This window comes from Lissotriton vulgaris, chromosome 5 (genome assembly GCF_964263255.1).
Source record: "Lissotriton vulgaris chromosome 5, aLisVul1.2, whole genome shotgun sequence".
In the NCBI taxonomy this organism is placed as follows: Eukaryota; Metazoa; Chordata; class Amphibia; order Caudata; family Salamandridae; genus Lissotriton; species Lissotriton vulgaris.
This window is the reverse complement of record NC_141693.1, coordinates 199,763,255-199,786,472: the sequence shown is the minus strand read 5'-3', so window position 1 is coordinate 199,786,472 and position 23,218 is coordinate 199,763,255. Positions and strand designations below refer to the sequence as shown.

At 47.8% G+C, this 23,218-nt stretch overlaps 1 protein-coding gene across 1 annotated transcript in view; it reads right to left on the bottom strand.

The window, feature by feature from the left end:
- ENTPD2 (ectonucleoside triphosphate diphosphohydrolase 2) overlaps positions 1-23,218 on the bottom strand; it is a 267,411-nt gene that overhangs the window by 132,593 nt on the left and 111,600 nt on the right. The window contains exon 2 of the mRNA XM_086921154.1: positions 15,857-15,974. Within this exon, the coding sequence (XP_086777280.1) occupies positions 15,857-15,974 (118 nt within the window). The remainder of the gene's footprint in view (positions 1-15,856; positions 15,975-23,218) is intronic.

The window sequence follows — 23,218 nt, the reverse complement described above, 5'->3', positions numbered from 1 at the left end:
AAAAGTCCAAGATCATATTCAGACGAAAACCTATTTAAAAACAAGCATTTACAATGCAATGGTTTCGCCTTTGGAAAAGTTAGAGCTATTGGCATTGTAAATGACAAAATTTGTATTTATGTGTTGGGTTTTGAAAACAGATAAATATATGGCATTGTCATTTACATTGCCATTAGCTAAATCTCTCACAAATGTGAGACCTATTGTACCCTACGGATGAGCTCAGCAGACAGCAATTTCTACCACACACACACACCCAGAGCCACACCCCCCCAGAGCCACACACACACCCACCCAGAGCCACACACACACACACACACACACACACACCCCCAGAGCCACACACACACACCCAGAGCCACACACACGCCCAGAGCCCCCCCCACACACACACCCACCCAGAGCCCCCCACACACACACACCCACCCAGAGCCACCCAGAGCCACCCACACACACACCCACCCAGAGCCACCCAGAGCCACCCACACACACACCCACCCAGAGCCACCCAGAGCCACCCACACACACACACACACACACACACCCAGAGCCACACACACACACACACACACCCAGAGCCACACACACACCCACACCCAGAGCCACACACACACCCAGAGCCACACACACACACACACACACACACAGAGCCACCCACACACACACCCACCCAGAGCCACCCACACACACCCACCCACCCAGAGCCACCCACACACACACACACCCACCCAGAGCCACCCACACACACACCCAGAGCCAACCCACACCCACCCACCCAGAGCCAACCCACACCCACCCACCCAGAGCCAACCCACACACATCCACCCAGAGCCACCCACACCCACCCACCCAGGGCCACCCACCCAGGGCCACCCACACCCACCCACCCAGAGCCACACACACACACACCCACCCAGAGCCAACCCACACCCACCCACCCAGAGCCAACCCACACACATCCACCCAGAGCCACCCACACCCACCCACCCAGGGCCACCCACACCCACCCACCCAGGGCCACCCACACCCACCCACCCAGGGCCACCCACACCCACCCACCCAGAGCCACACACACACACACCCACCCAGAGCCACACACACACACACACACCCAGAGCCAACCCACACACATCCACCCAGAGCCACCCACACACACACACCCAGAGCCAACCCACACACATCCCCCCAGAGCCAACCCACACACATCCACCCAGAGCCACCCACACCCACCCACCCAGGGCCACCCACACCCACCCACCCAGAGCCACACACACACACCCACCCAGAGCCACCCACACACACACCCACCCACCCAGAGCCACCCACACACACACCCACCCAGAGCCACCCACACACAAACACACCCACCCAGAGCCACCCACACACACACCCACCCAGAGCCACCCACACACACACACACACCCACCCAGAGCCACCCACACACACACACACACCCACCCAGAGCCACCCACACACACACACACCCACCCAGAGCCACCCACACACACACACACACCCACCCAGAGCCACCCACACACACACACACACCCACCCAGAGCCACCCACACACACACACACACCCACCCAGAGCCACCCACACACACACACACACACACACACACCCACCCAGAGCCACCCACACACACACACCCACCCAGAGCCACACACACCCACCCAGAGCCACACACACACACACCCAGAGCCACACACACACACCCACCCAGAGCCACACAGACACACACACACACCCAGAGCCCCACACACACCCAGAGCCCCACACACACCCAGAGCCCCACACACATAAATGTGGGCAATACAAGCACCTACGCTCAACAAGAGCTTTATCAAAGGCCTGGTTGGTGGTTGACCGTTTTGCATGAAGCACAAGAAATGTGCTTTATGGCTCACAGGCACTCATAAATGTCCTCTGAAGGGTAGACAGGCGCAAAGTTTCCTGGGAAGTAATGGAAGAGGAAAGGAAGGGAGGAAATGGCACGATGAAGATTGAAGCGAGGGAAGGAAGAAAGGGTCAGGGAAGAATAAAAAGAGGAGACGTGAATAGAGAAAGAATGAGGGTGAACACAGTGGTATAAACGTGGAACACAGCTAAGTATGGTGGCCAGATTTTGAGAAGCAAAAACTGGGACAGGCCAAACATAAAAGTAGGACTAACCGCCTTTAGTGTTACTTTTAAGTTTGGTCTGTCCCGATTTCGCATATCTATCTATCTACCTATACACAAATACAGTGTGTGTGTGTGTGTGTGTGTATATATAAACACACATTTACAAGACAGCCTTCACATAGCATTATCTTCAGACTTTACAGACACGTTCTCTGAAAGCTGGGACTGTTCGGAGAAATCCGGGGCATCTACTCACCCCCGAGGGAAAAGCTGAGAGGGGTGTAAAAAGAGCAACACAGACGAGACATAACGAAAAGGAGCCATAATTGAAGAAAATAGGGATAGGGGCTGAATGAAAGGAAAGACCGGTGAAGGCATGAGCAGAGGAAAACAAACAACGAGGAAAGAAGAGAAAAGTAGAGAATCCCTGAGGGAGGAAAGAAGCTAGAGTACCAGAGGAAAAGGAAAGAGCGGAGAATAGAGAAGAATAGGAAGAGGTCCTGAGGGAATGAAAAGCGCTCGGAGGATAGAAGTGCTTACGAAATAATTCTTGCTCGAAAAATATTTTACCATAAATTATCCTCCAGTGCTAACCCAAAATAGTTTGTGAAAGATCATGATACACAAAGGCGGGGGGGGTACCAATTTTGAACTCATTCAATAATACCATTTCAGCTACAGCACAGTGGGAAAAAAGGTGGAGGGAGCGCACCAAAAACCGAACAAATTGAAAAGATCCGAGGGGCAATGTCACGATGGAGGACAGGAGGACCGTGGGACCCCGGCCACAGGTGTTAGCTGACTTGCTGCCCATTGGCTCCTCTCCTTTGAGGGAGCAGGCCAGTGTGCCTTGTAAAGATTAATGCGAAGGCCAGTCGCCAGCACTTGGGCCCCCAAGTCAATTACCTGGTGCCCTAAGGGCCAACGGGGTGACCAAACACGACTTCAACAATATTGGCTGGGTAATTCCAGTGTATAGCAGTCCAACTTTTTGTTTGTCCTGTTTGTGGGACCCTGCCTGCTCTTCTCTTCGTGTTCTTGCCTGCTCTGGTGGTGGGCTCGGACTACTCTGTTCTGGTCCTGTGGCCCCATTCTTGCTCTGCTCTTGGAACTCTGCCCGCTCTTCTCTCAAGATGCCTGTGTTCCCTGTTCGTGGGACCCTGCCCGTTCTACTCTTCGTGTTCTTGCCTGTTTTGGTCCTTGGCCCCGACTACTCTGATCCCGGGGTCCCTTCTTGATCCTCTCCTGGAGCTCTGCCTGTTCTTCTCTGAAGGCGCCTGGTTGTCATGTTCGTGGGACCCTGCCTGCTCTTCTCTTCGTGTTCTTGCCTGCTCTGCTCCTGGAACCCTGCTTGCTGTTCTCTGAAGGTATCTGTTTGCCTTGTTCTTTGGCCCCTGCCTGCTCTGTTCTTGGTGTTCTTGCCTGTTCCGTTTCTGAGGCCGCCCTTTCCTGCTCCCCAGCCCCCCGTGCCCCTGTGCTTTCAGCAGGCAGCATCTGCCTGTGCTGTGAGAAGCGAGCTGCTGGCCAGGCCCGGGGCAGATTGTGGCCCAGGGCAGGCCCTGGTAGCATGCACACACAGCCATCAGACCGACTTTATTTTCAGTGGAGCATAAATTAATTACACGTATTTAATAACTAAAATATCATTAGATTTCCCTTGTAATATCCTAGCGGCAGCCCGCCAGGGAAGCACTCAGAGGGGCCTGAGGCCATTACCACCTGCGAGGCTATTAGCGCGCCAATTAGCTGCCATTACATCGACTGCTTGCACTTGTGCTTTGATTCTGTCTTCACTTGATGTTCCCAGAGCTTCTGCCTTCGGTCCGCGCGGTGGGTGGGGGCTCCGCACACCCCCAGCCCCCTCAAAATAAAATAGAACAGCCCCTGCGTTCCCTTGTCCCTCTTACCTCATCGCCAGTCGACCCCCCCTCTGCTTTTGAAGCCATTTTAAACCAATAACCTCAGCCCCGACATTTACTACCAGATGTGCCAACCACGCAGTCTTGCTTAAAGTTACATTTTATACACCATTCATTCTCCACCCGAGTGCAATAAGAAACAGTCCTGACTTTTAGTCATCTAGTTTCGTTTAGCCTGCAACTCGTGTATAGTTTATAATTACAGCTTTCTAAGGAGGCCGTTCTGTTTATTTAATACAAGCGCCTGCTGAAAAGAGTAGAATAAATAGAGGGACGAAATATATGCCTGTGCTTAGAAAGATGCCCTTTCCTATATATAAAACGAGGCTCGGTTCTACCACTGAATGCAAATTCCTTGAGCTGGAACTAATCATTTAAAGGATAGTTTAGGTTGTCCTAACAACAGAGTTGAATTGAAAAAGCCCTCTTTTTGTTAAAGGTATGTTTTCATGCTTTCATTCTAAACTGATAATGATACTGCTTTCACGCTCTGTCCACCCGGATCATAAATGTAAACTTTCTGGCCCCAAAGTCTCACTTTACGATGCCAAAAGCGCGACGGGAGAGAGGGTGCTCTGGGTGGAGCGGGAGGGGTTAAGTGTGCGCTAGTAAAACAAGCATTTACAAGTACGTGTAGGAAAATTAAAAAACTTACCTCCGGGAGTCGGCTCGGAGTTGGGAGTGGGTCGGGTCTGCGTCCTCACAGGGAGAGCCGTCCGGCTGGTGTGACGAAGGATGCCGAAGCAAAAAAGAAAAAAAAAAACGCCCACCGCCGCATGACGTGGGCAAAAAGAGAAAAATTCTACGGAACGCCCACCAATCGCCTCGGACAATGACGGACGCCTCTCTGTTCCAATGGCTAGCCTCCATTTATGGAGCTAGCCAATGGAACTGAGAGGCCGGACAAACCCCATACTAGTAAACAAAAGTTTTCGCCTGCGCGAACGCTGCTGCACAGCGGATCGCCAGGCGAAACCTAAAAAGTTTGCTGGTAAGAAGATAAAACAAAAATTAAAGTGATTGCAAGTCACAAATACCTAGGAGTATGGCTTGGCGATTGACAGAGCACATCGTGGCTCAATGGTTAGAGCGGCAGACCCTGATGCAGAGGTCTGGCCCGGGACCAGGGTTCAATTCTTGCCTCGTCGACTCTTGGACTCAATCTCCCCGGACCTGATAATTCTCGCCTCAGCGCCTAGTCTAATATGGGTCCCACTCTGTGACTCTGGGCAATAGCTTGCTTAATCTCCACAACGGCCCCAGCAGCGCTTGGATGCCTGGCTTCACCTTGGGGGAGCCCAAGAGTGGACATCTCACAGGAAAGCCAGGAAGGGTTCCACAGCGGTATGAATACAGTGCTACGAGACCTCAGGGTAGAAGTGTGCTATATAAATACAAACACATTTACATTAGCACCCTTGGAAGCGTTGAGAAAAGCAGCACACGCCCTAAATAGCGTTTTTCTCCGTCTCCTGAACAATCTCTCTGGCCCAGACGCCAACTGCTTACTCAAGATTGTTGCCTGCAAACTAATGCCAACCTTAGCTTACTGGATGATAATATTCCATAACAAACTTGCGAAATGGCTAGACAAAACACAGTGCTGCTCTTACCAGTTGCTCTTCCATCTACTAGAGTGCATAGGTAAATACAGGGGTCTTTCAAACCCCCACTTTAGCAGCCAGCTGCTTTGTGCCTGTTCTCTGCCACCCTCAGAGGAACACTCATCTACAGACCCCCCGGACCCCGAGCTCAATTCAGCGACTCCATCGCCAGCACCCACGCACTCTCCTCCACGGACTACATCCTCCTCGGGGACCTGAATTTCCACCTCGAGAACAACAACAACGCCAACTCCGCCACCCTGATCGACAACCTCGGCCTCAGACAACTTGTCACCGCACCCACCCACGCCGCTGGCCACAGCCTGGACCCTGTCTTCTCCACAGGCACCCACGTCGCCTTCAACCACACCACCGAACTCCACTGGACCGACCACCGTTGCATCCATTTGACCTTCAAGAAATGAACCATGCACAACCGCACGAAACAGCTACCTCACCGCTGCTGGAGCAAAGTCACCGAAGACCAGCTGATCACCACCCTCGCCCAAAACCCTCCCACCGACCCCACCAACCCAGACAACGCAGCCCGCAACCTCAGACAGTGGATCGACGACTGTGCCAACACCCTTGCCCCACTCAAGAAACCCTCCAACAACCACGCAAGCAAGAGAGCCACCTGGTTCACTGACGAGCTGCAGACCTCCAAACGTGCATGCCGGAAACTGGAGAAGATATGGCTCCACGAACGCACTCCGGACAACCACACAGCCCACAAGGACACCACCCGCAGACATCACCACCTCATCAGATTAGCCAAGAGATCCTCCTTCAAAGACCGCCTGGATAACAACGCACACGAAAGCAAGGAGCTCTTCAGCATCGTAAAGGAACTCTCCAACCCCAGCGCCAACGACAACGACATACCGCCCTCACAAGAACTGTGCAACTCACTAGCCATCTTCTTCCACCGCAAGATCGTTGACATCCATGACAGCTTCAACACCATGACGGCCCGACTTCGCCAGACCCCACCTCCCTTGTGAACACAACCAGCGCCAACCGCCTGACCTCCTGGTCCAACGTCAACGACGACAAGACACGCAAGATCATGAACTCCATCTACTCAGGATCTCCGTCAGACCTGTGCCCACACCACGTATTCAACAAAGCAGACGCAGACATCGCACCCCGACTATGGAAGGTCATCAACATCTCCTTTGAAACAGCGACATTCCCGGAAAGCTGGAAACACGCCGAAATCAACGCCCTCCTCAAGAAGCCCAAGGCAGACCCCAAGGACCACAAGAACTTCCGGTCCGTCTCCCTGCCCCAGTTCCTGGCGAAGGTCATCGAGAAAATAGTCAACATGCAACTGGCCCGCCACCTGGAAGACAACATCTTGGACCGTCGCAGCCTGGGTTCAGACGAAACCACAGCACCAAGACAGCCCTCATCACTGCCACAGACAACATCAGGCGCCAACTAGACAACGGCGAAACATCAGCCCTCATCCTCCTGGATCTGTCCGCCGCCTTCGACACGGTCTGCCATCGCACTCTAAAGACACGCCTCCTTGAAGCCGAAATCCAAGAGAAGGCCCTTGACTGGACCACGTCCTTCCGCTCCGGCAGAACCCAGAGCGTCCGCCTCCCGCCCTTCTGATCAGAGGCCACCGACATCATCTGCGGCGTCCCCCAGGGCTCCTCCCTCAGCCCGACACTGTTCAACGTCTACATGGCCCCCCTCGCACAAGTGGCCCGCCAGCACGACCTCAACATCATCTCCTACGCTGACGACACCCAGCTCATCCTCTCCCTCACCAAGGACCGCACACTGCCAAAAACAATCTCCACGAGGGAATGAAGGGTGTCGCAGACTGGATGAGCAACAGCCGTCTGAAGCTAAACGCTGACAAGACTGAGGTCCGCATCCTCGGAACCACCCCCTCCATCTGGGACGACTCCTGGTGGCAGACTACACTGGGAAGAGCACCAACACCCACAGACCATGCACGCAATCTAGGATTTATCCTCGACTCCTCCCTCTCCATGTCTAAACAGGTCAACGCCGTCTCCTTCTCCTGCTACAACACCCTCCGCATTCTCCGCAGGATCTACAAGTGGATCCCGACCGAAAGAAGACCGGTGACACAGGCCCTCGTCAGCAGCAGACTGGACTATGGCAATGCACTCTATGCAGGAATCCCACCCAAACACCTACGACGACTACAACGCATCCAAAATTCCTCCGCCCGACTGATCGTCAATGTCCCCCACCGCAGCCACATCACCCCCCACCTGAGAGCCCTACACTGGCTCCCTGTTGACAAGAGAATCCCCTTAAAGCTCCTCATCCACGCACACAAAGCACTCCACAACGCCAGACCATCCTACCTGAACAGCAGACTCCGCTTCTACACCCCCACCCACCAGCTCCGCCAGCCTCACCCTCGCCGCTGTCCCCCGCATCCAACCAACAACTTCCGGCGGCAGATCCTTCTCCTACCTCACCGCCAAGACCTGGAACACCCTCCCTACCCACCTAAGGCAGACGGAGTGTGGCTCAATGGTTAGAGCGGCAGACCCTGATGCAGATTTCTGGCCCGGGACCAGGGTTTAATTCCCGCCTCGGCGGGTCTTGGGCTCAATTTCCTCAGACCTGACAATTCGCGCCTCGGTGCCTATTCTAAACATGGGCCCCACGCTGCAACTCTGGGCAATAGCTTGCTTAACCTCCACACCGGCCCCAACAGCGCTAGGATGCTTGGCTTCACCCTGGGGGTGCCTAGGAGTGGACACTTCACAGGGAAAGCCAGGAAGGGTTCCACTGCGGTATGAGTAATGGCGCCAGGAAACCTCTTGGTGGCAGTGCGCTCTACAAATACCTTGACATTTACATTTACCTACTCGCCTTCAGAAGACTCCTCAAGACCTGGCTCTTCGAACAGTAGCGGCACCCCCTCCCCTCAGCGCCTTGAGACTCTCACAGGTAAGTAGCGCGTTTACAAGTTCTCTGATTGATTGAATAAAGTTTTATATAGCACGAACCAGATCCCGAGGGATATCAGAGCGCTTTACAGAAGGATGAAAGGGAGAGTATTACTCCAGTAAAGAATGGAGAATCTACTTTGAATCAAACTTCTCAAACTTAAAGGAAATATGAGAAAGTGGTCTACCAAACCAACAATGGGCTAAGTTCATAAAAAAAAGTTGGGTAGAATTTTCTCCTCAGCAAACAATATGTTTGTTCTCAGTAACATTAAATCTATATGATCCACTGAATACCTTAGATATCACATGCTACCTCTTTCGCTGTAGTTAAAAAGAGTTCTAATGCATCAAAGATTCGGACTGGTTTCATTAAAGGTATATTGGTATGGCAGACTACGGGGTAACTCCAACCCTTTCTGCAGACTCTGCTGATCAGCCCCAGAATACGTTGTCCATGTACATATAGATTTGCTAAACGTTTCACACTTGCGGAAATCTGGTCTACGTTCAATAATCAGAACACTGACAAATCAATCCTGCGTAAAGGAGTGGAGGGGCCTTAAAAGGATGAATTCAGTAAAATAGCCACTTTTTTCTGGACATACATGCCTTTAGCAACTAAGAAGCTAAATAAGGCTGCCCTTGAGGAACTTGTTACATAAGTTGATACAAAATAGGCCCTACCATGTATCTAAGTAAAGAATTTCTATTATGGCGGGTAGCCGAGCAGTTCATGATCTTAGATGTTTACTGTAAAATCAACATATTAAATAGTGGCAGGCACTGAACACCTAGTTTGGTCTTTCTAGCACTCTGTGAGGCTGGACTGATTCCTCTCTTTTTGATTATCCATTTTTATATAGGGTTACTTCTATACTCACTTTTTATGTTTCGAATTTATATTTAAGATCTTAAATAATCAAACATTAATACTTACTTAACCTTTCCTCCAAGCTTTACTCCACACCACCTACCTACAAAGACCTCTCCGAGAGATCGAGTGGTAAATTGGATGGGCTTAAACATTTTCACAGGATCTCTCATTTTAAGCACCCAAGAAGTACTCAATTGTTTCTTGCTTGTCCCAAGAAGAGATCACAGGTTATGTGCTGATGAAAACCAAGATGGCAGTGCGTTAACCCAGACACTACCCATTCTACAACGTTGACGCACTCCCCTGTCTCAGCCGTCTCAGTGCAGTCTTGCAGCATTGTTTACTTCTAAGCAGGGAAGTCTTAAATAGCTGGCAGCCAGCCTCAAGGGAAAGATTGCGCACACCGAATCTAATGAAACTGCAAAAAATTGTGAAACCTTCTACTAGACAGCTGGGGCAATGGAATAGATATTACAAGCACTTGCAATGCAATAGGTCTCGAATTTGCAAGAGTTTGAGCTAGTGGGATTGTAAACGACAATGCTTTTTATATATGTGTTTTAACCTCATGGGCGCTATTGTAATTACGGCCGTATGCTGAGATTTTAAAAAACCCATGTTACATGACGAGCTGGGCTCGTCATCAGTGTGCGAGGAGGCTACACCATGACGAGCCCAGCTCGTCATGAGCGTGGAAGGGGTTAACAACCGGCAAGCGGTGTGTAAACACGCACTTTGTACTTTTAGTCATTGTTTACGAGAAGCAAAGCGGTCAGTAACTGCGCCTCTTTTACTGCTAACCTTGCTTCTCGTAAGGAAGCAAACTTATGGCAGGAAGTGAACAGGGACTATTCCGTAACATGGACCAAAGAAATACACTGAATACAAGGCAACAAAGATTTGCTTTAAAGGCTTGTGCACTGCGTCCTAAAGTTCATAATAAGCATGTGCTAAAGAGATCCTTCTCACTGAAGGAAACCCACATTACAATGCATGTGGCGTGGCCCAAACAGTGGGAGTGAAGAAAATTACCAAAGGAGGAGCCCAAGATTCAGAAAAGCAAGGTTGAATCCCACCCTACAAGAGTTTATACCTCTTCAACACCCGCCCCTCCACCAGGAGCTCCAGCTCTGTGACCTTCCATAAAGTACTTTACTTAACATTTTGAACAAAAGTAACAGTGAAGCTGGGTGTCATCACCGGAAAATATTGATCATTTGCATGGCAGCTCCCAACAGTTAGCTCTGTCTCCAAGAAGCACTGGTATATCAGGTGAGTAACCTAGCCCAATTATGCAGGTCACCATCAAAGTTTGGGAGGATGGATGTCAGCAGAGTTAATGGCATAGCACAGCACATCTATTCACTGACTGACTCACCCTGAGGCAAGCCCCAGGGATTTTCCATTGGCGGAGAAAGCCCAGGATTTTGGGTATTTACTTTAATTGCTAAGGCAATTGTGCAGACAAAACTACACATTACCTTGAAACTTGGTTACCTTTAAAATCAAACTGTTTGTACACAAAATGGGGAAAACGTAAGCACAGCATCAAGTGTGTATGGTTGAAATAGGAACTTTATTCCAGATGGACCCATAACTGCTTCCCTACACCGCAGCACGACAAGTGCTTGCCAGGTGCCTACATGCTCGAATCCCCATGTGAATACATCATCCCCATTCAATACACTCTACCCTTACCATACTACCAAGTGTATAAAGAATTGTGCTTGTAAATCTGTGGGCACTGTGTGTTCTTGCCAGACGGTCAGGCCCAACATCACAGCTGAAGGAATTTGTTACAGTTCTGAAATGGACACGGCTGAATGATGATGCAACAAAGCGTACAATCCAAAGAACAGCGGGATCTGTTAGGATTGCATCAGGAGGTTTGCTGAAGGACCTGGTTAAATGCAGCTGCGCTCACGTGTGCTCCAAGCACGAGATGGCCTGCTCGCTGCACTGAGGGGATCCAACTTCAGTAGCTTAAACGGAGAGTGCAACAAGCAAACAATGGTGCTGGAGGAGGGGGGGTTGGCTTCGCTAGCATGCACTGAGTGTGCTCCAAGCACGAGATACACTGCTGGGGGTTTTCACCCGCAGACGCATAACTGTATTTTCTCCAAGCACCAGAACGGCCCGCTGACCCCACAAGACCCTCCGCTGCAGCTCAGGACGCTCGCCCCGCTGTAGGCCTCTGCAGGCCACTGCATCCAGTCCATTGGATCACAGGGCCGGCAGAGAGGCCTGTAAAAGCCACAGATGGGGTGTGAGGCAGGGAAATTAGGCTACAAGAAACTGCCATTATGCACCAGAAAAGAATACCGTTAAAGCAACGGGGTGGCCTTACACAGTATATTGTATGTTTATGGAAAGATGGATGTTGCCCACAGTTAAGGCTGTGTGAGACATGGGTGAGTACGAGAGGGGGGTGGAACAAAAGGCAACACAGACTATGGGAGCGGGGTGGGAACAAAGGCAACACAGACAACGGGAGAGGGTGGTGACAAAGGGAATACGGGCAACGGAAGTGGGGAAGAAAGACAACACAAGCTTAGGCAGGAGAGGGGCAGGCACAAAGGGAATACGGACAACGGAAAGCAAAACAACAAACTACGACAGGAGGGGTGCAGGAAAAAAGTGAACTCGGAACAACGGAAGCAGAGTGAAACACAAACAGGAAAATTACAAAGCAAGTCGAGGCAAAATAAAAAGTAGTGCGAGTGCCAAAACATATGGCCCATATCCAAAGGATCCATGTAACAGGGGCAATCCGCAAGCCGGGAACAAAACAGCCACAAGGTGGGACAAATGTACTGTATTCACGAACGAAAACTATGGGATTTATAAAGGTAGCCCAAGCAACCAATGAAAAGAGGTGGACATGTGGTGGGAGTGTTAAACTCCACAAAGGGATTACAGCATGCCTTGCAGAGCAGCGCATGTGCGCTGCCTTTAGGCTCGATCTAAAAATCAGGGACACAGAAGAGGTGTACTGGCTTACAGCCTCCAACTGGCCAGATCTACAATCCCATTAGAAGAACTGTAGTCTTAGCCATTCACTGGAGGAGAAGGTGGCAACCCATATTGTACAATAGACTGAACCTAGGAGGCAACGTGGCCAGCCTTAACAGCAAACAGTGGAAACAGCTCAGCACAGGAGATTCTAGCAGGCCAGTTACTTTTAAGCTATTGCATATTTCCCAATTCTGCTTAAGTTACAGGCTTCCACGAGTAATACTGATGAACTTTCACAAAATTAGTTGCTGTATTTCAAGCTTTAAAGTTCCAGCATTGTACATACTCGAGTACATGTAGACCCACCAACTGAGGCTCATTTTCTACTTCCATTATTGATCCACTCCACACCGATATCATTTGTTTTGCTTTTTTTTAATTATCGGAACCCTGATAAGCCTTTCAGTCAAATGCTCCCTGCATGTGGAATTCTCTAGCACAGCTTTTCTTTTAACCTTCTACGGATTGTGCACTCAAATTTATTTGAAAAACAAATTCTACAGGCACGTGTGGTTTTAGTATATACATTTTGTCTAACTCTATACTCCTTTCTGCATGTCAGTCAACAGCCACAATTTTAACCGGCCAAGGTCTTTCCTGGATATGCTTTCAGATTTATAAATCCTCATGAGACATTAGTATGCTTTTCATTTAATTAATACTTTTATTGTGTGCTTCTCTTCTGCTTTTTACATCTGTTGATCTTGGTTAACAAATGATAATTCGTTTCTTTTCTTAACTTTCCAGTGTTGTTTTTATTTACCCCGACCAGTTTTTTTTAACCCCTCCCATGCTCATGACGGAGCCGCTCCGTCATGAGCATTGGCTGAGCTGTGCTCACGACGGAGCGGTTCCGTCATGGCCCTGCCTCCGTGCCTGCGCGGCGCTGATTTCGCGCCTGCACGGCGTGTTCTATTGAGCAGGCGGGGCCATGACGGAACCGCTCCGTCATGAGCACAGCGCAACCGCGGCTCGTGACGGAGCGGCTCCGTCACGAGCATGCGAGCGCCGCTCGGCCCCCCCTCCCCAGCGCTGCGGCGGAATTGCCGCCGCAGCAAAGGGGTTAAAAAGCACAGATTCTTAAACCCTTAGTGATGGAGAAGATCACCAACTCTAACCACCATTTGGCAGATAATGAGTCAAGTCAACCTCCTAGGGATAAAGTAGGTAAATGGAAGCCATGAATGCTTTCAGGATGAAAACATCAGCTTTGACTATTGTGAACAACTGAGCAAAGAGAACAATGCTTACTTTCTGTAAACAGTACAGTGGAGTTTGACAACAAGTATAATTTATTATTCTCAATATGTATTAGACAGACAATTAAAGCTGTCTTTAGATGAGACCTAAAAAGTTACTTACAACTTATGTAGAAAACGTGATCTGAATGAGAACAATGTTTAACTTTTTTAAACTATATGGGGGAGTTTGGCAACAGGTATAATCAGGTTATAATAGTGGCACGTGTTTTTGCCAAAGCTTTTAATGACCAACTTCATACCTGCTTTTGCTTCATCGAGATTTCTAGAACACCCTTGATTTCTGCTGCTGTCTGTAGGTTTCCTAGCTTTGTGCAATGTGTCATCAAGTAACACCTTAACATGGCTAAGTGTAACCATTAGAGTGGGCTTCGTCTCCATATGGGTAATACTCCTCAATACCCTTCCACGTTATGCTGTTTGCTGTTTGCTGTTTAGGACATTATTCCGCCTTCTCGAAGGTGCTTCCATTGGAATGCATAAGGGACTATTTTACATCTGAAAAGTACACTTAATCAGCACACTGTCTGATCAATTCCTTATCTCTGATGTGCATCAATACAGGAAGCAATATATATTTATTCTACATCGAAAGCAAGTGTTTTTCACAACTTTTCCCTCCAATAATGACAAAACCAATAGAAGACGCTTTATGGTGATAAATTACATTTGAGTATGCGGCACAAAACCAGCCTTTGCGAATGCCTGTGTTTGCTTGCATTGACAAATTAAAGTCAGACCTAATTCCTTTACCAATGCTTATTTTAAGTTCGCTTTCAATGGTTTGCTCACTTTAACTTTTGTTAATTGTCCTTATTGAACTAATGTAAGTCCTACACACTACAGCCTATAAACATTCGCTTTCTCCCAGTATGTATGTAGGTAGCCGACATCTGCCAAGACAAAGGGACACTCTACGCTAACAAATCCTCTCTCAGTTGACCACACTGACCCTGGTCTCCACAGCTGACGTTTGATCAGGAATGGTAGCATCAACATTGCATCTTCAAGATTTTTCTTGGGCTCTTAAAAAAAACAGTTACCCATTGTTGAAAACAGCGCAATTTCCAATCGCCCGTGGGTTTCTTAACTCTGTCTAGAGGACCAGGTACATAAGGGTACCAGGAACCAGATAATCTGGACTGGTTAAACTGAGTGTCTGTATCAACACATACTCCTTACCAGACCAAACTGTCGCACTTGCATCCCCCTACAAACTTTTTCTGTCCTCTACTGTGGGGAGTTCTCCATCTAGAACATTCAGTTTTAAGCCTGTTTCTACATTAAAACCAGTTAACCACATGTGCAGCAATTGCAATGGCAGTATAGGACTTAAAATTAAATTCACTGTGCTTAGAAAGTAAATTCTGTCCCCTAAAAAAACTTCAAATTTGTAGTTGAACATCTGATTTGATAGAATCGAAGGGTAAAAAATAATATTTAGAGGCATCGTGGTACATTGGAGTATAATTCGTTAGATTTGAATTTTGTACTGTACAATATTGCAACGGTTTTTATTTATTTATATAGCACATACTACCCCTGATAAGGCGCTGAAGAGCGTCACTCCGTTGAAACTCAGTGGTCATTATTGGGCACGTGTAGCACAAGGTGGCTTTTAGCCGGACGAGTATCAACACTTCAGGTCTGTAGTACAGAACTGTGCTTGATTTCACATGTGAACTGCTAAATTAGAGCAAGCACACTTATGCAATTTTGTAGTTCAAACATTAAAGAGGTAGAAATGTCACCATTTCTCGTACGGTGTAAATAATTTTTTATTGGAACCAGACCGTACTAGTCATGAAGGAAAGCATTTTGTTATTTACAGGTGCCTATCGTTGAGCAATTAGAGTTATTTCCATTGTTTGTGTTGCCAGTGAGAATGAGGTGCTTGTAGTCATTTTGGTCTTATCGGTTTGATGCCAGAGGGTTGTGACCTGGCTGCGGTTGTTTTTTTTTCCTTGTACCCAGTAGGATTATCTGGTTCCTGCCATGATGATGGTACACACTACAACACGGGCTGGTTCGAAGCGCTCCAGCATGTGAAAAGCCATTTTAAGATTTGTGACCAAGCTAGTGACCTCACAATACAACTGGTTGACTTACCTTTTACCTTACAGATATGATGCTCGCTGACTATTCCAGTGTCATTCTCCTTGTCTGCTGGCCACTTGTATATGAACAGAGCAGTATGTGAGGACCCCGCATCCAGCACAATTCCATACTGTGGGACAAGGACAAAAATAAGTGTGGTTAGCACAGAACAGGGAAAAGTGTGAAGTCAAGCATGATGTAGGGTGAAATAGAAGGCGAGTAAGAAGCTTAGACATTAAGACCGAGTGCATGTTATACCTGCTGCTCAGTCAGCATGAGCGTGCGGTGTGGAATGTTGGTGCATGGCAATGGGTTGGAATCTTAGGGGGACTGTGAGGTGCTTGAGTGTCAGTGTGGGCTGAGCATCAGGGAGGCGGCTCCTGGTGAGGCTCATCATTAAAGCGTATTATTGGAACTTATTACTTACCTGCAACTAAGATAAATAAACCAGTTTACATAATCTACACCTCGACTAAATGGACTTCTCATTACACCAGTGGAGCAGAAAAGGAGGAAGACAACCAGAAGGAGGTGAACAAGTAAAGAGGGAGAAGGAAGTGAAAGTGAATAGTAAGAAAGCTAGCTAAGAGAAACATCTTAATCCAAGAATGCAGAAGGTGGGCAAAGAAGACCACCGTAGTAGGGAGAAATCACGCTAGGTGCAGAGAGAGAAAGAAGGGTATAAGAGCTCTGAATACTCATTATGCGATCTTTGGGGACACTTTTATTCAAGCCCTCACAAATTATTTTGCACAGTTCTGCCTGCATTCCCCTGGACATAAACATTAGTTTCTTCTTGTTGGCACCAAAGTATAAGAATGGCTCGAGCTGCCTTTCCTGGTGCTGAGATTTTCCATGTGGCTGTATCGACTAGTCTGTTCCCAGCTTTAACGACTTTGGGTTTCTTAAATCACTTGGCATTTTCCACTTCCCATCTTACATGTGTTATATCGGTCTTGTTGCAGGCATGGTGACCACGAGAAAACACTAGACCAGTACAGTTCTATCTGTAGCGACAGCTGGAACATTTGTTAAATGTACAGTATCTTCATAACTATGATCTAGATCTTACAGCTAATTCTACCTCTTCCTTGGGGGTGGGGGAAACTTGTGAATTTATGTTAAGAAGGTTTCGGCTGATTGGAAATCTGCTTGTCTACGGAAAAAATTTGTCCAAAGCACTTATTGTGCTGGTTACAGTAAATATACTGTGTACTGAAATTTTTAAACATATGCATCCTTTGTTTAAACTCCCATCTTCTTCTTGGAGTCTCATACAAAATATCTGGTAATCCTGAAAAATGAAATCCATTAGCCACTGAATTTCTTTTTTTCTGGATCGCTTTACACAAAATCTCTGCTACAGAGAAGCCATTTAATCAATGGCTACTGTTATGATGCCACTCATATGACCCACCATCAGCATTCTAGCTATCTGATCTCTCAGCAACCTTGTGTTCCTGGGTAGCCTTGTGACCCTCTGCCTTCACTACTGGTATTGGTCAGCAGTGTGACCAACAGTTATTACTGGTGTGCTTCCTGGTCCTTGACCTCTCTAGACCACTCATGAAGATCAAATAGGAGTTCGAGAGTCAACACAAACCAGGGTAGAAGGTGCTCTGTCTGCAGCTGTTGGATCACGATCACTTCCCTTGCAAGGTGATGATCGGGGGAAGAGGAGAGTTGGCCTATCACTGCGGCAGGTAGCCTAGAGAGGCATCAATAGCAAAGAACGGTCATAGTGGGAAAGGCTGGGAAACTAAAGCGGTTCCAAGTCATGTGTGTACTTGACGTCTGGGATCTGGATAATGGCCGGTAAGGACGTGTTAGTGTGTGTAGTTGGATGAGATACTGGTAATTATTGTATTCTGTGAGAACACAGACTTTGTATTCTGAGAACACAGACTTTGAAGATGGCTGACCCTTCTCCAGAACAGAGGTCATAGTGAATCATCTGTCTGTATTACTGCACATTTCCTGTGTATTTCCCATACATCCAAATTCATCGCATCATCTGCACAGAGCAGAAGCTGCACATGGAGATTACTTAGTTTGGTGGACAAGTTGGACTCGCGCTCAAAGACGGCCCAAGTCTGCCATGTAGAGTCAGTAGAACATGGGTGTCAGCACAAACACCTGCTTTAGGCTTCTATCAACACAGATCTTCTTAATCAGGGCTGACCCTCTTCCCACCTTAACTTGGTCTACATAGTAGAGAACAGTAGCTCGATTCTCTGCAGAAGTCTAACTGATTCCCCACCCACTCCAGGCCAGCAGCTACCATTGAACGCCATCAAACACAGAAGTGAAATCTACAAAGCAAGCACAACGGTTCATCCTTTGCAAAGTTATGGATTCATGCACCCTAACAGTAAAACCAAAGGTGTATCCATCATTTTACAACCTTGCCTACATCCTGTCTGATGATGTGGAAGGAGATCTTTCTTGATGGCTCAATCTTTGAGTTCATGCAGTAAAATTTGGTTTAAAAAAAATGCTTCAATCCACATCCGAAAGAGGAATCGTTCTATAACTCAGGGGAGAAGAATGACTGTCCAGCTAACAGTGGAGGTATTATGGAATCCTTGCGGGAGGTAGGCAGAACAGCAGAGTCAAAACTAGTCTGAAGAAGGGGTCTACAGAAGGCTGGCCCAGAAAACCAGATCTGACTTGCACACAAATCTCTAGTTGACTTTATGCCAGTGCAAATCAACTCTTTACCCATGCTGGCCAACAGTGACATGGTCGGCCCTAGACCAATACTGGTCCTTCTTAAGGTGTCCAGTACATTCAAAGATTGAACACACTCTTTCCATTCACCCCCAACAATCCAGTTTGTTCTCGTCTTACTGGTGGACTTATCTGCTTAGTTTATGAGAAGTCAAAGTGTTTTTGAATCACCCGCTTTTACTACTTCAAATGTTCCGACCCAGCAATCTTCCCACCAAATTCCTTGTGCCTACCAGATTACCTTCCAAGGATTGTAATTGCAGAAAGTCATTTGAGGTCTCATTTCACCCAGTGCTGGGGGATGAGGCTTAACTCTGTGTTAAAGATCCAGTAAAACATGATTGTTAATTTGCTTTAAATGACTTCGGAAAACCTGTAATACAAAGGTATCAAGGTTGATAGGCATCTAAAGCAAATGTTCCTCCCTGGTACCTCTGGAAAGAAGCCCCTACCATCACAAGCTGGAAGTGGACGCTGTTCGTAATGAAGGATGAATGTCTGCCTCAGGAAACCCATGTACGTGCTGCACAGCCCCTATTGTTTACCTAGGACGTTCATTTCTTAAAAACAATAAAGCCAACCCACCAACCCAATGCAAAAAAGGAAATTAATTATATCCTTTGCTCCGAAAACAAGCAATCCTAAAGTACCCTTTGGAAATCCAGGACCCTACTGCATTCTTAGAGAGTCCCCATTAGTAGTGGTTGTCTGCCAGAGCTCAGGCAGCAGCAATGCTACTGCAATGTGATGTCCACAGCAAATATCTTTTGCTTCCACTACCAGTTGCCCCCTCCTCAGGCCAGTCTCTCTTTTTGGATCGTACAGAGTTAGCAGCTGTCAGCCTTGGCAATGGTGCCAGTATACAGTACATTCACTGACGCTATTAATATACTGCCCAACCTTCACCTCTTATGGAGGTGAACACAAGTTACACTCCGCTTTACCAGATACCACATAATGACCGAACCAGCCAACCGCAGAGCAAAGGGCACCAGAATGTGGAAATCAGAGCTGGCAGTGTGGGTATTGGTGAACAAAGCTGACCCAGGTCCATTGATGGCATACCCGGAGGGTGGGTCCTCCACCCTTTGATCTCTGCCACCCCCGGCCCGTGTATCCATTCAACTTCGGGAGCAACTAAGCATCCATGTTGCAGAGTGAATGGGATACTCTATGAGGGATCAGTAGAGTTTTCCTATATTTTTCCCCATGGATCTTACAATTGAGTTAACATCACAATATTGCCCATGCATTGGCTATACAATCAAACCTTGTACAGACAGCTGGGTGGCTATTGAAGTACAGAGGAGCATTATTTGGCCTCAACAGGAAATCATGCATAAGCCTTTAATAAAATGGTGTACTGGTGGTTCAGTGCAGCTTTCAGTTTTAGGGGTCCAGAGGAACCCTCGGCCCACCCATCCTGAAATGCAGCATCTAACCTACTTGGAATGGGTGGTCGTCGTTAGCTGGCCGGTTCCTAGCCTTCTAAATGTCCTCATATGACTGTGTGACAAGTGCGGCCAATTCAGCGGTCCACCTTCTATGAAGGCTTCTCCTATCGCAGTAGACCAGACAGCGCACCGGATAGGAGCGAGTGGCCACATCCACGTGTACGCCAATGCATTCTGTGTTACAAAGTGAGGTTCTTTTAAGCACACTGGCTTAATTGTGAGTGGTGTGAGGGATAAGTCACTTTAAAAAAGACTAGGCAGAGGAGGAGAGGCATTGACTGCCCAATTACTCTACAGACATCCTTCTTTGGTGCACTCAGATAGCCTAGAGCAGCGCATGTCATGTGGCTTGGGAGTGAGTGCCAGGTAGGTGGGAGGGGGGATCTGTGCCAACAAATGTTGTGATGCTTAACTACCTTTAGCTGGTTGATGGAAGATTTTGTGCAGGCAAGCCTCAGGAAGTTTGGCAATCATGTATGCAGTAGGGATCTGTTAAATGATACATGGCTTAAAGCAATAAGAGTGAAGGCCAAAACACCAGTGGAAAGTGGATGTTATGCCAACTTCTCTTACAATTGGAAAATAAGTTTGTGCTTCTGAAATGCAGTGCACATCTGTGGTGTACTGGGATTAGCACGAGCAAAGACATTCCTTGCACATTAATCTCATCCGGCTGTGGGAAGATTTACAAGATGGGGAATTGTGTGCTGGCGGGACATGTTAATGCGACAGCTGTGCCAGGGAACTGGTAGAACATGTTTGACGTTTCTTGGCATTACTTGTGGCATGGCTGAACCACTGCTGAGAGACTACATCTCTGCACATCACATATGAGGGATGATGACTTTTTACCTCTTCCGACCAAGGCACCTCCGAGGACATACCACTTCAGGTCTCAGCCTCACTGCCGACATCACCGACATTTCGTCTTTACACCTCGTACGTTTAACAAGGACTATCAGAAGGTAGAATGTTACATTGTACTTGAAGTCAATGCAAGCATGTATTAAATGTTTAAGTGACTGACAGACACACACAGGCAAGCACAGCCGCGCCCCCCCCCCCCAAACTGTTCTCAAGAACAGTTCCACTGTTATTCCATGGTTCCCAAAATCTCCTGTTGTGAGCACCTTTAAACAATGCACAGTCCTAGTGGCAAACCACCTTTTCTGCAGACGCCATGCACCGTCACTGAATTGTCTAGTTCAACAGGCCTGGAGGTGTTCAGTCCAGACGAAAGAAGCACACCTCTTGTTTATGTACACGGCCCTGTCCTTGCAGTATCTGTTCTCACAGAACCTCTTCGCCACTGAACACCTGGACAGTTTCACCTGCCCATTTCAAAAGATTAGAACCGTGCAACACAGGGGAGCTGTAGAACACAGGCGGGTGCTACCCCCAAAGTCCTGAAGGAGACACTGCAATTGCCACAGGGAGTCCATCTGCAGAACTGCTAGGGCTCTGTCGCCTCTAACAGGCATCACGCAGGTAATGTCAACACTTTAGGTAGAGCCCAAGTCTGTGGATTAACACCATTAGAATTGGTCCCAAACGTAGGAAACACTTTACTCCAGCCTACACACAGAAATGGTGCCAGACCTAAGAGAGCCCAAAAAAACAAGACTGTGCCCCTAAAGAATACGTTCCTCCCCTTTGACAAGGGAGTTAGAAAAAATGGCTAATATCAAGTGCAAGATCCCAAGGCACCCCTCGGCAAAAAACTATGGTGCAGAGCCTCTGTGGCACCTAGGCGAATGCCCAGGATAAGGACCTGGGGGTGAGGATTGCTGAGAACATCCCCCTGTGCAAAGTCTGAGGCACCTCAGCAAGAATCCCAGTTTGAGACGGCAAGGGCACCGCCTGGCAAAGCCCATAAATGTAAGCCTTGTGAAGACCCCAATACCGAGGAAAGAAAGAGGTTCCTTGGCTGTACAGGGCAAGTGTGTACATGAATCGCTCACAAGTCCACCCTCCGGTCACTCCCCAGAAGACACACGTGCACTCAGCAGTAATAATATTGTTGGAAACCTGGAAATCTAGTTAGAGGGAACCAATGTAGGAAAACCTGCGGAAAGAGATCCTTTGATGTGCAAGAAAGCCGGCAGAACAAGGCGCCTCATATGGTAAACTAAGAACTGAAGGGAAAAAGATTAAACCCAGAAACAGCAAACAAGCTCCTTCAAACCATCATCCAGAAGAGACTGAGAGAAAGAGGACAGGTGCATGGTGGGGGTAGGACTGGTCATGGCATGGGAGGACCATGCTGGTCACAAATGCATCTCAATCTCTCATCTGTAGTATGGACAGTTCACAAATCTGGAGATAAGAGGAATGGATGCATCAATGCCAAAGCACACTCCCTTTATGTTTGAACCACCAAATCAAAGACAAAAATGGAGCACAGGGAATGCTACTGAGAAAGTACTGGGGTTGCAAAAAAGTAGATTAAAACCAAGGCCTTAACAGTGGCTCAACCACCTGCTAAAGAAAGTCTCTACTTAACGTGTGAAAAAGACTTGCTTTGCTGTTCCCAGACTTCTCCAATGCCGTGGGCTATTGCATAACCCTGCACCTGACACACAAAGGTTGACACAGAATTAAAAATGACACAGGAGAGTGAAATACTGCCAGGCAGTAAATCTCACTGGATTCTCTGAATAATTTACAAAAACCCCAATTACTGAAGCCTTGAGTAAGGATTCCAGATGCCGCCATATCTGCAGGGCACCATGGTTTCAATATCCCATCCCTCGAATTACAAGTGTTGTTGCATATAATGCATTTTTAATAGGGTGTTGAGTGATCAGGAACGTTTGTGATGGAGTAACCCAACCACCGAAGTCTAAATCAGGACCTTATGTCTAGCCATGGCTACAATGGTCTAAATGGGTTGTAAAATACAGGGTTTTTTGTCATGTACCCCAAGCATTCTCCATTTTGAATGTTCCTTATTAAAGGTAACAGCAATTCTCAAAACGCAGCCAGGAATTGGACAACCATATATTCGGGAATCCTTGCTGTTGATGAAGCAGCCTTGAGAAGTCTTGCTGCACCCTTAACAGGTGCTTAGAGGAGCCGATGGGGCGAACAAATGAAATTAGAAAACCCAAAACGGTGATGTCTTCTCTGCCACTTAGAGAAATTGCAAACACTTAGAGTAGTAAAACATACTGGTTGATGGGGAGTTAAG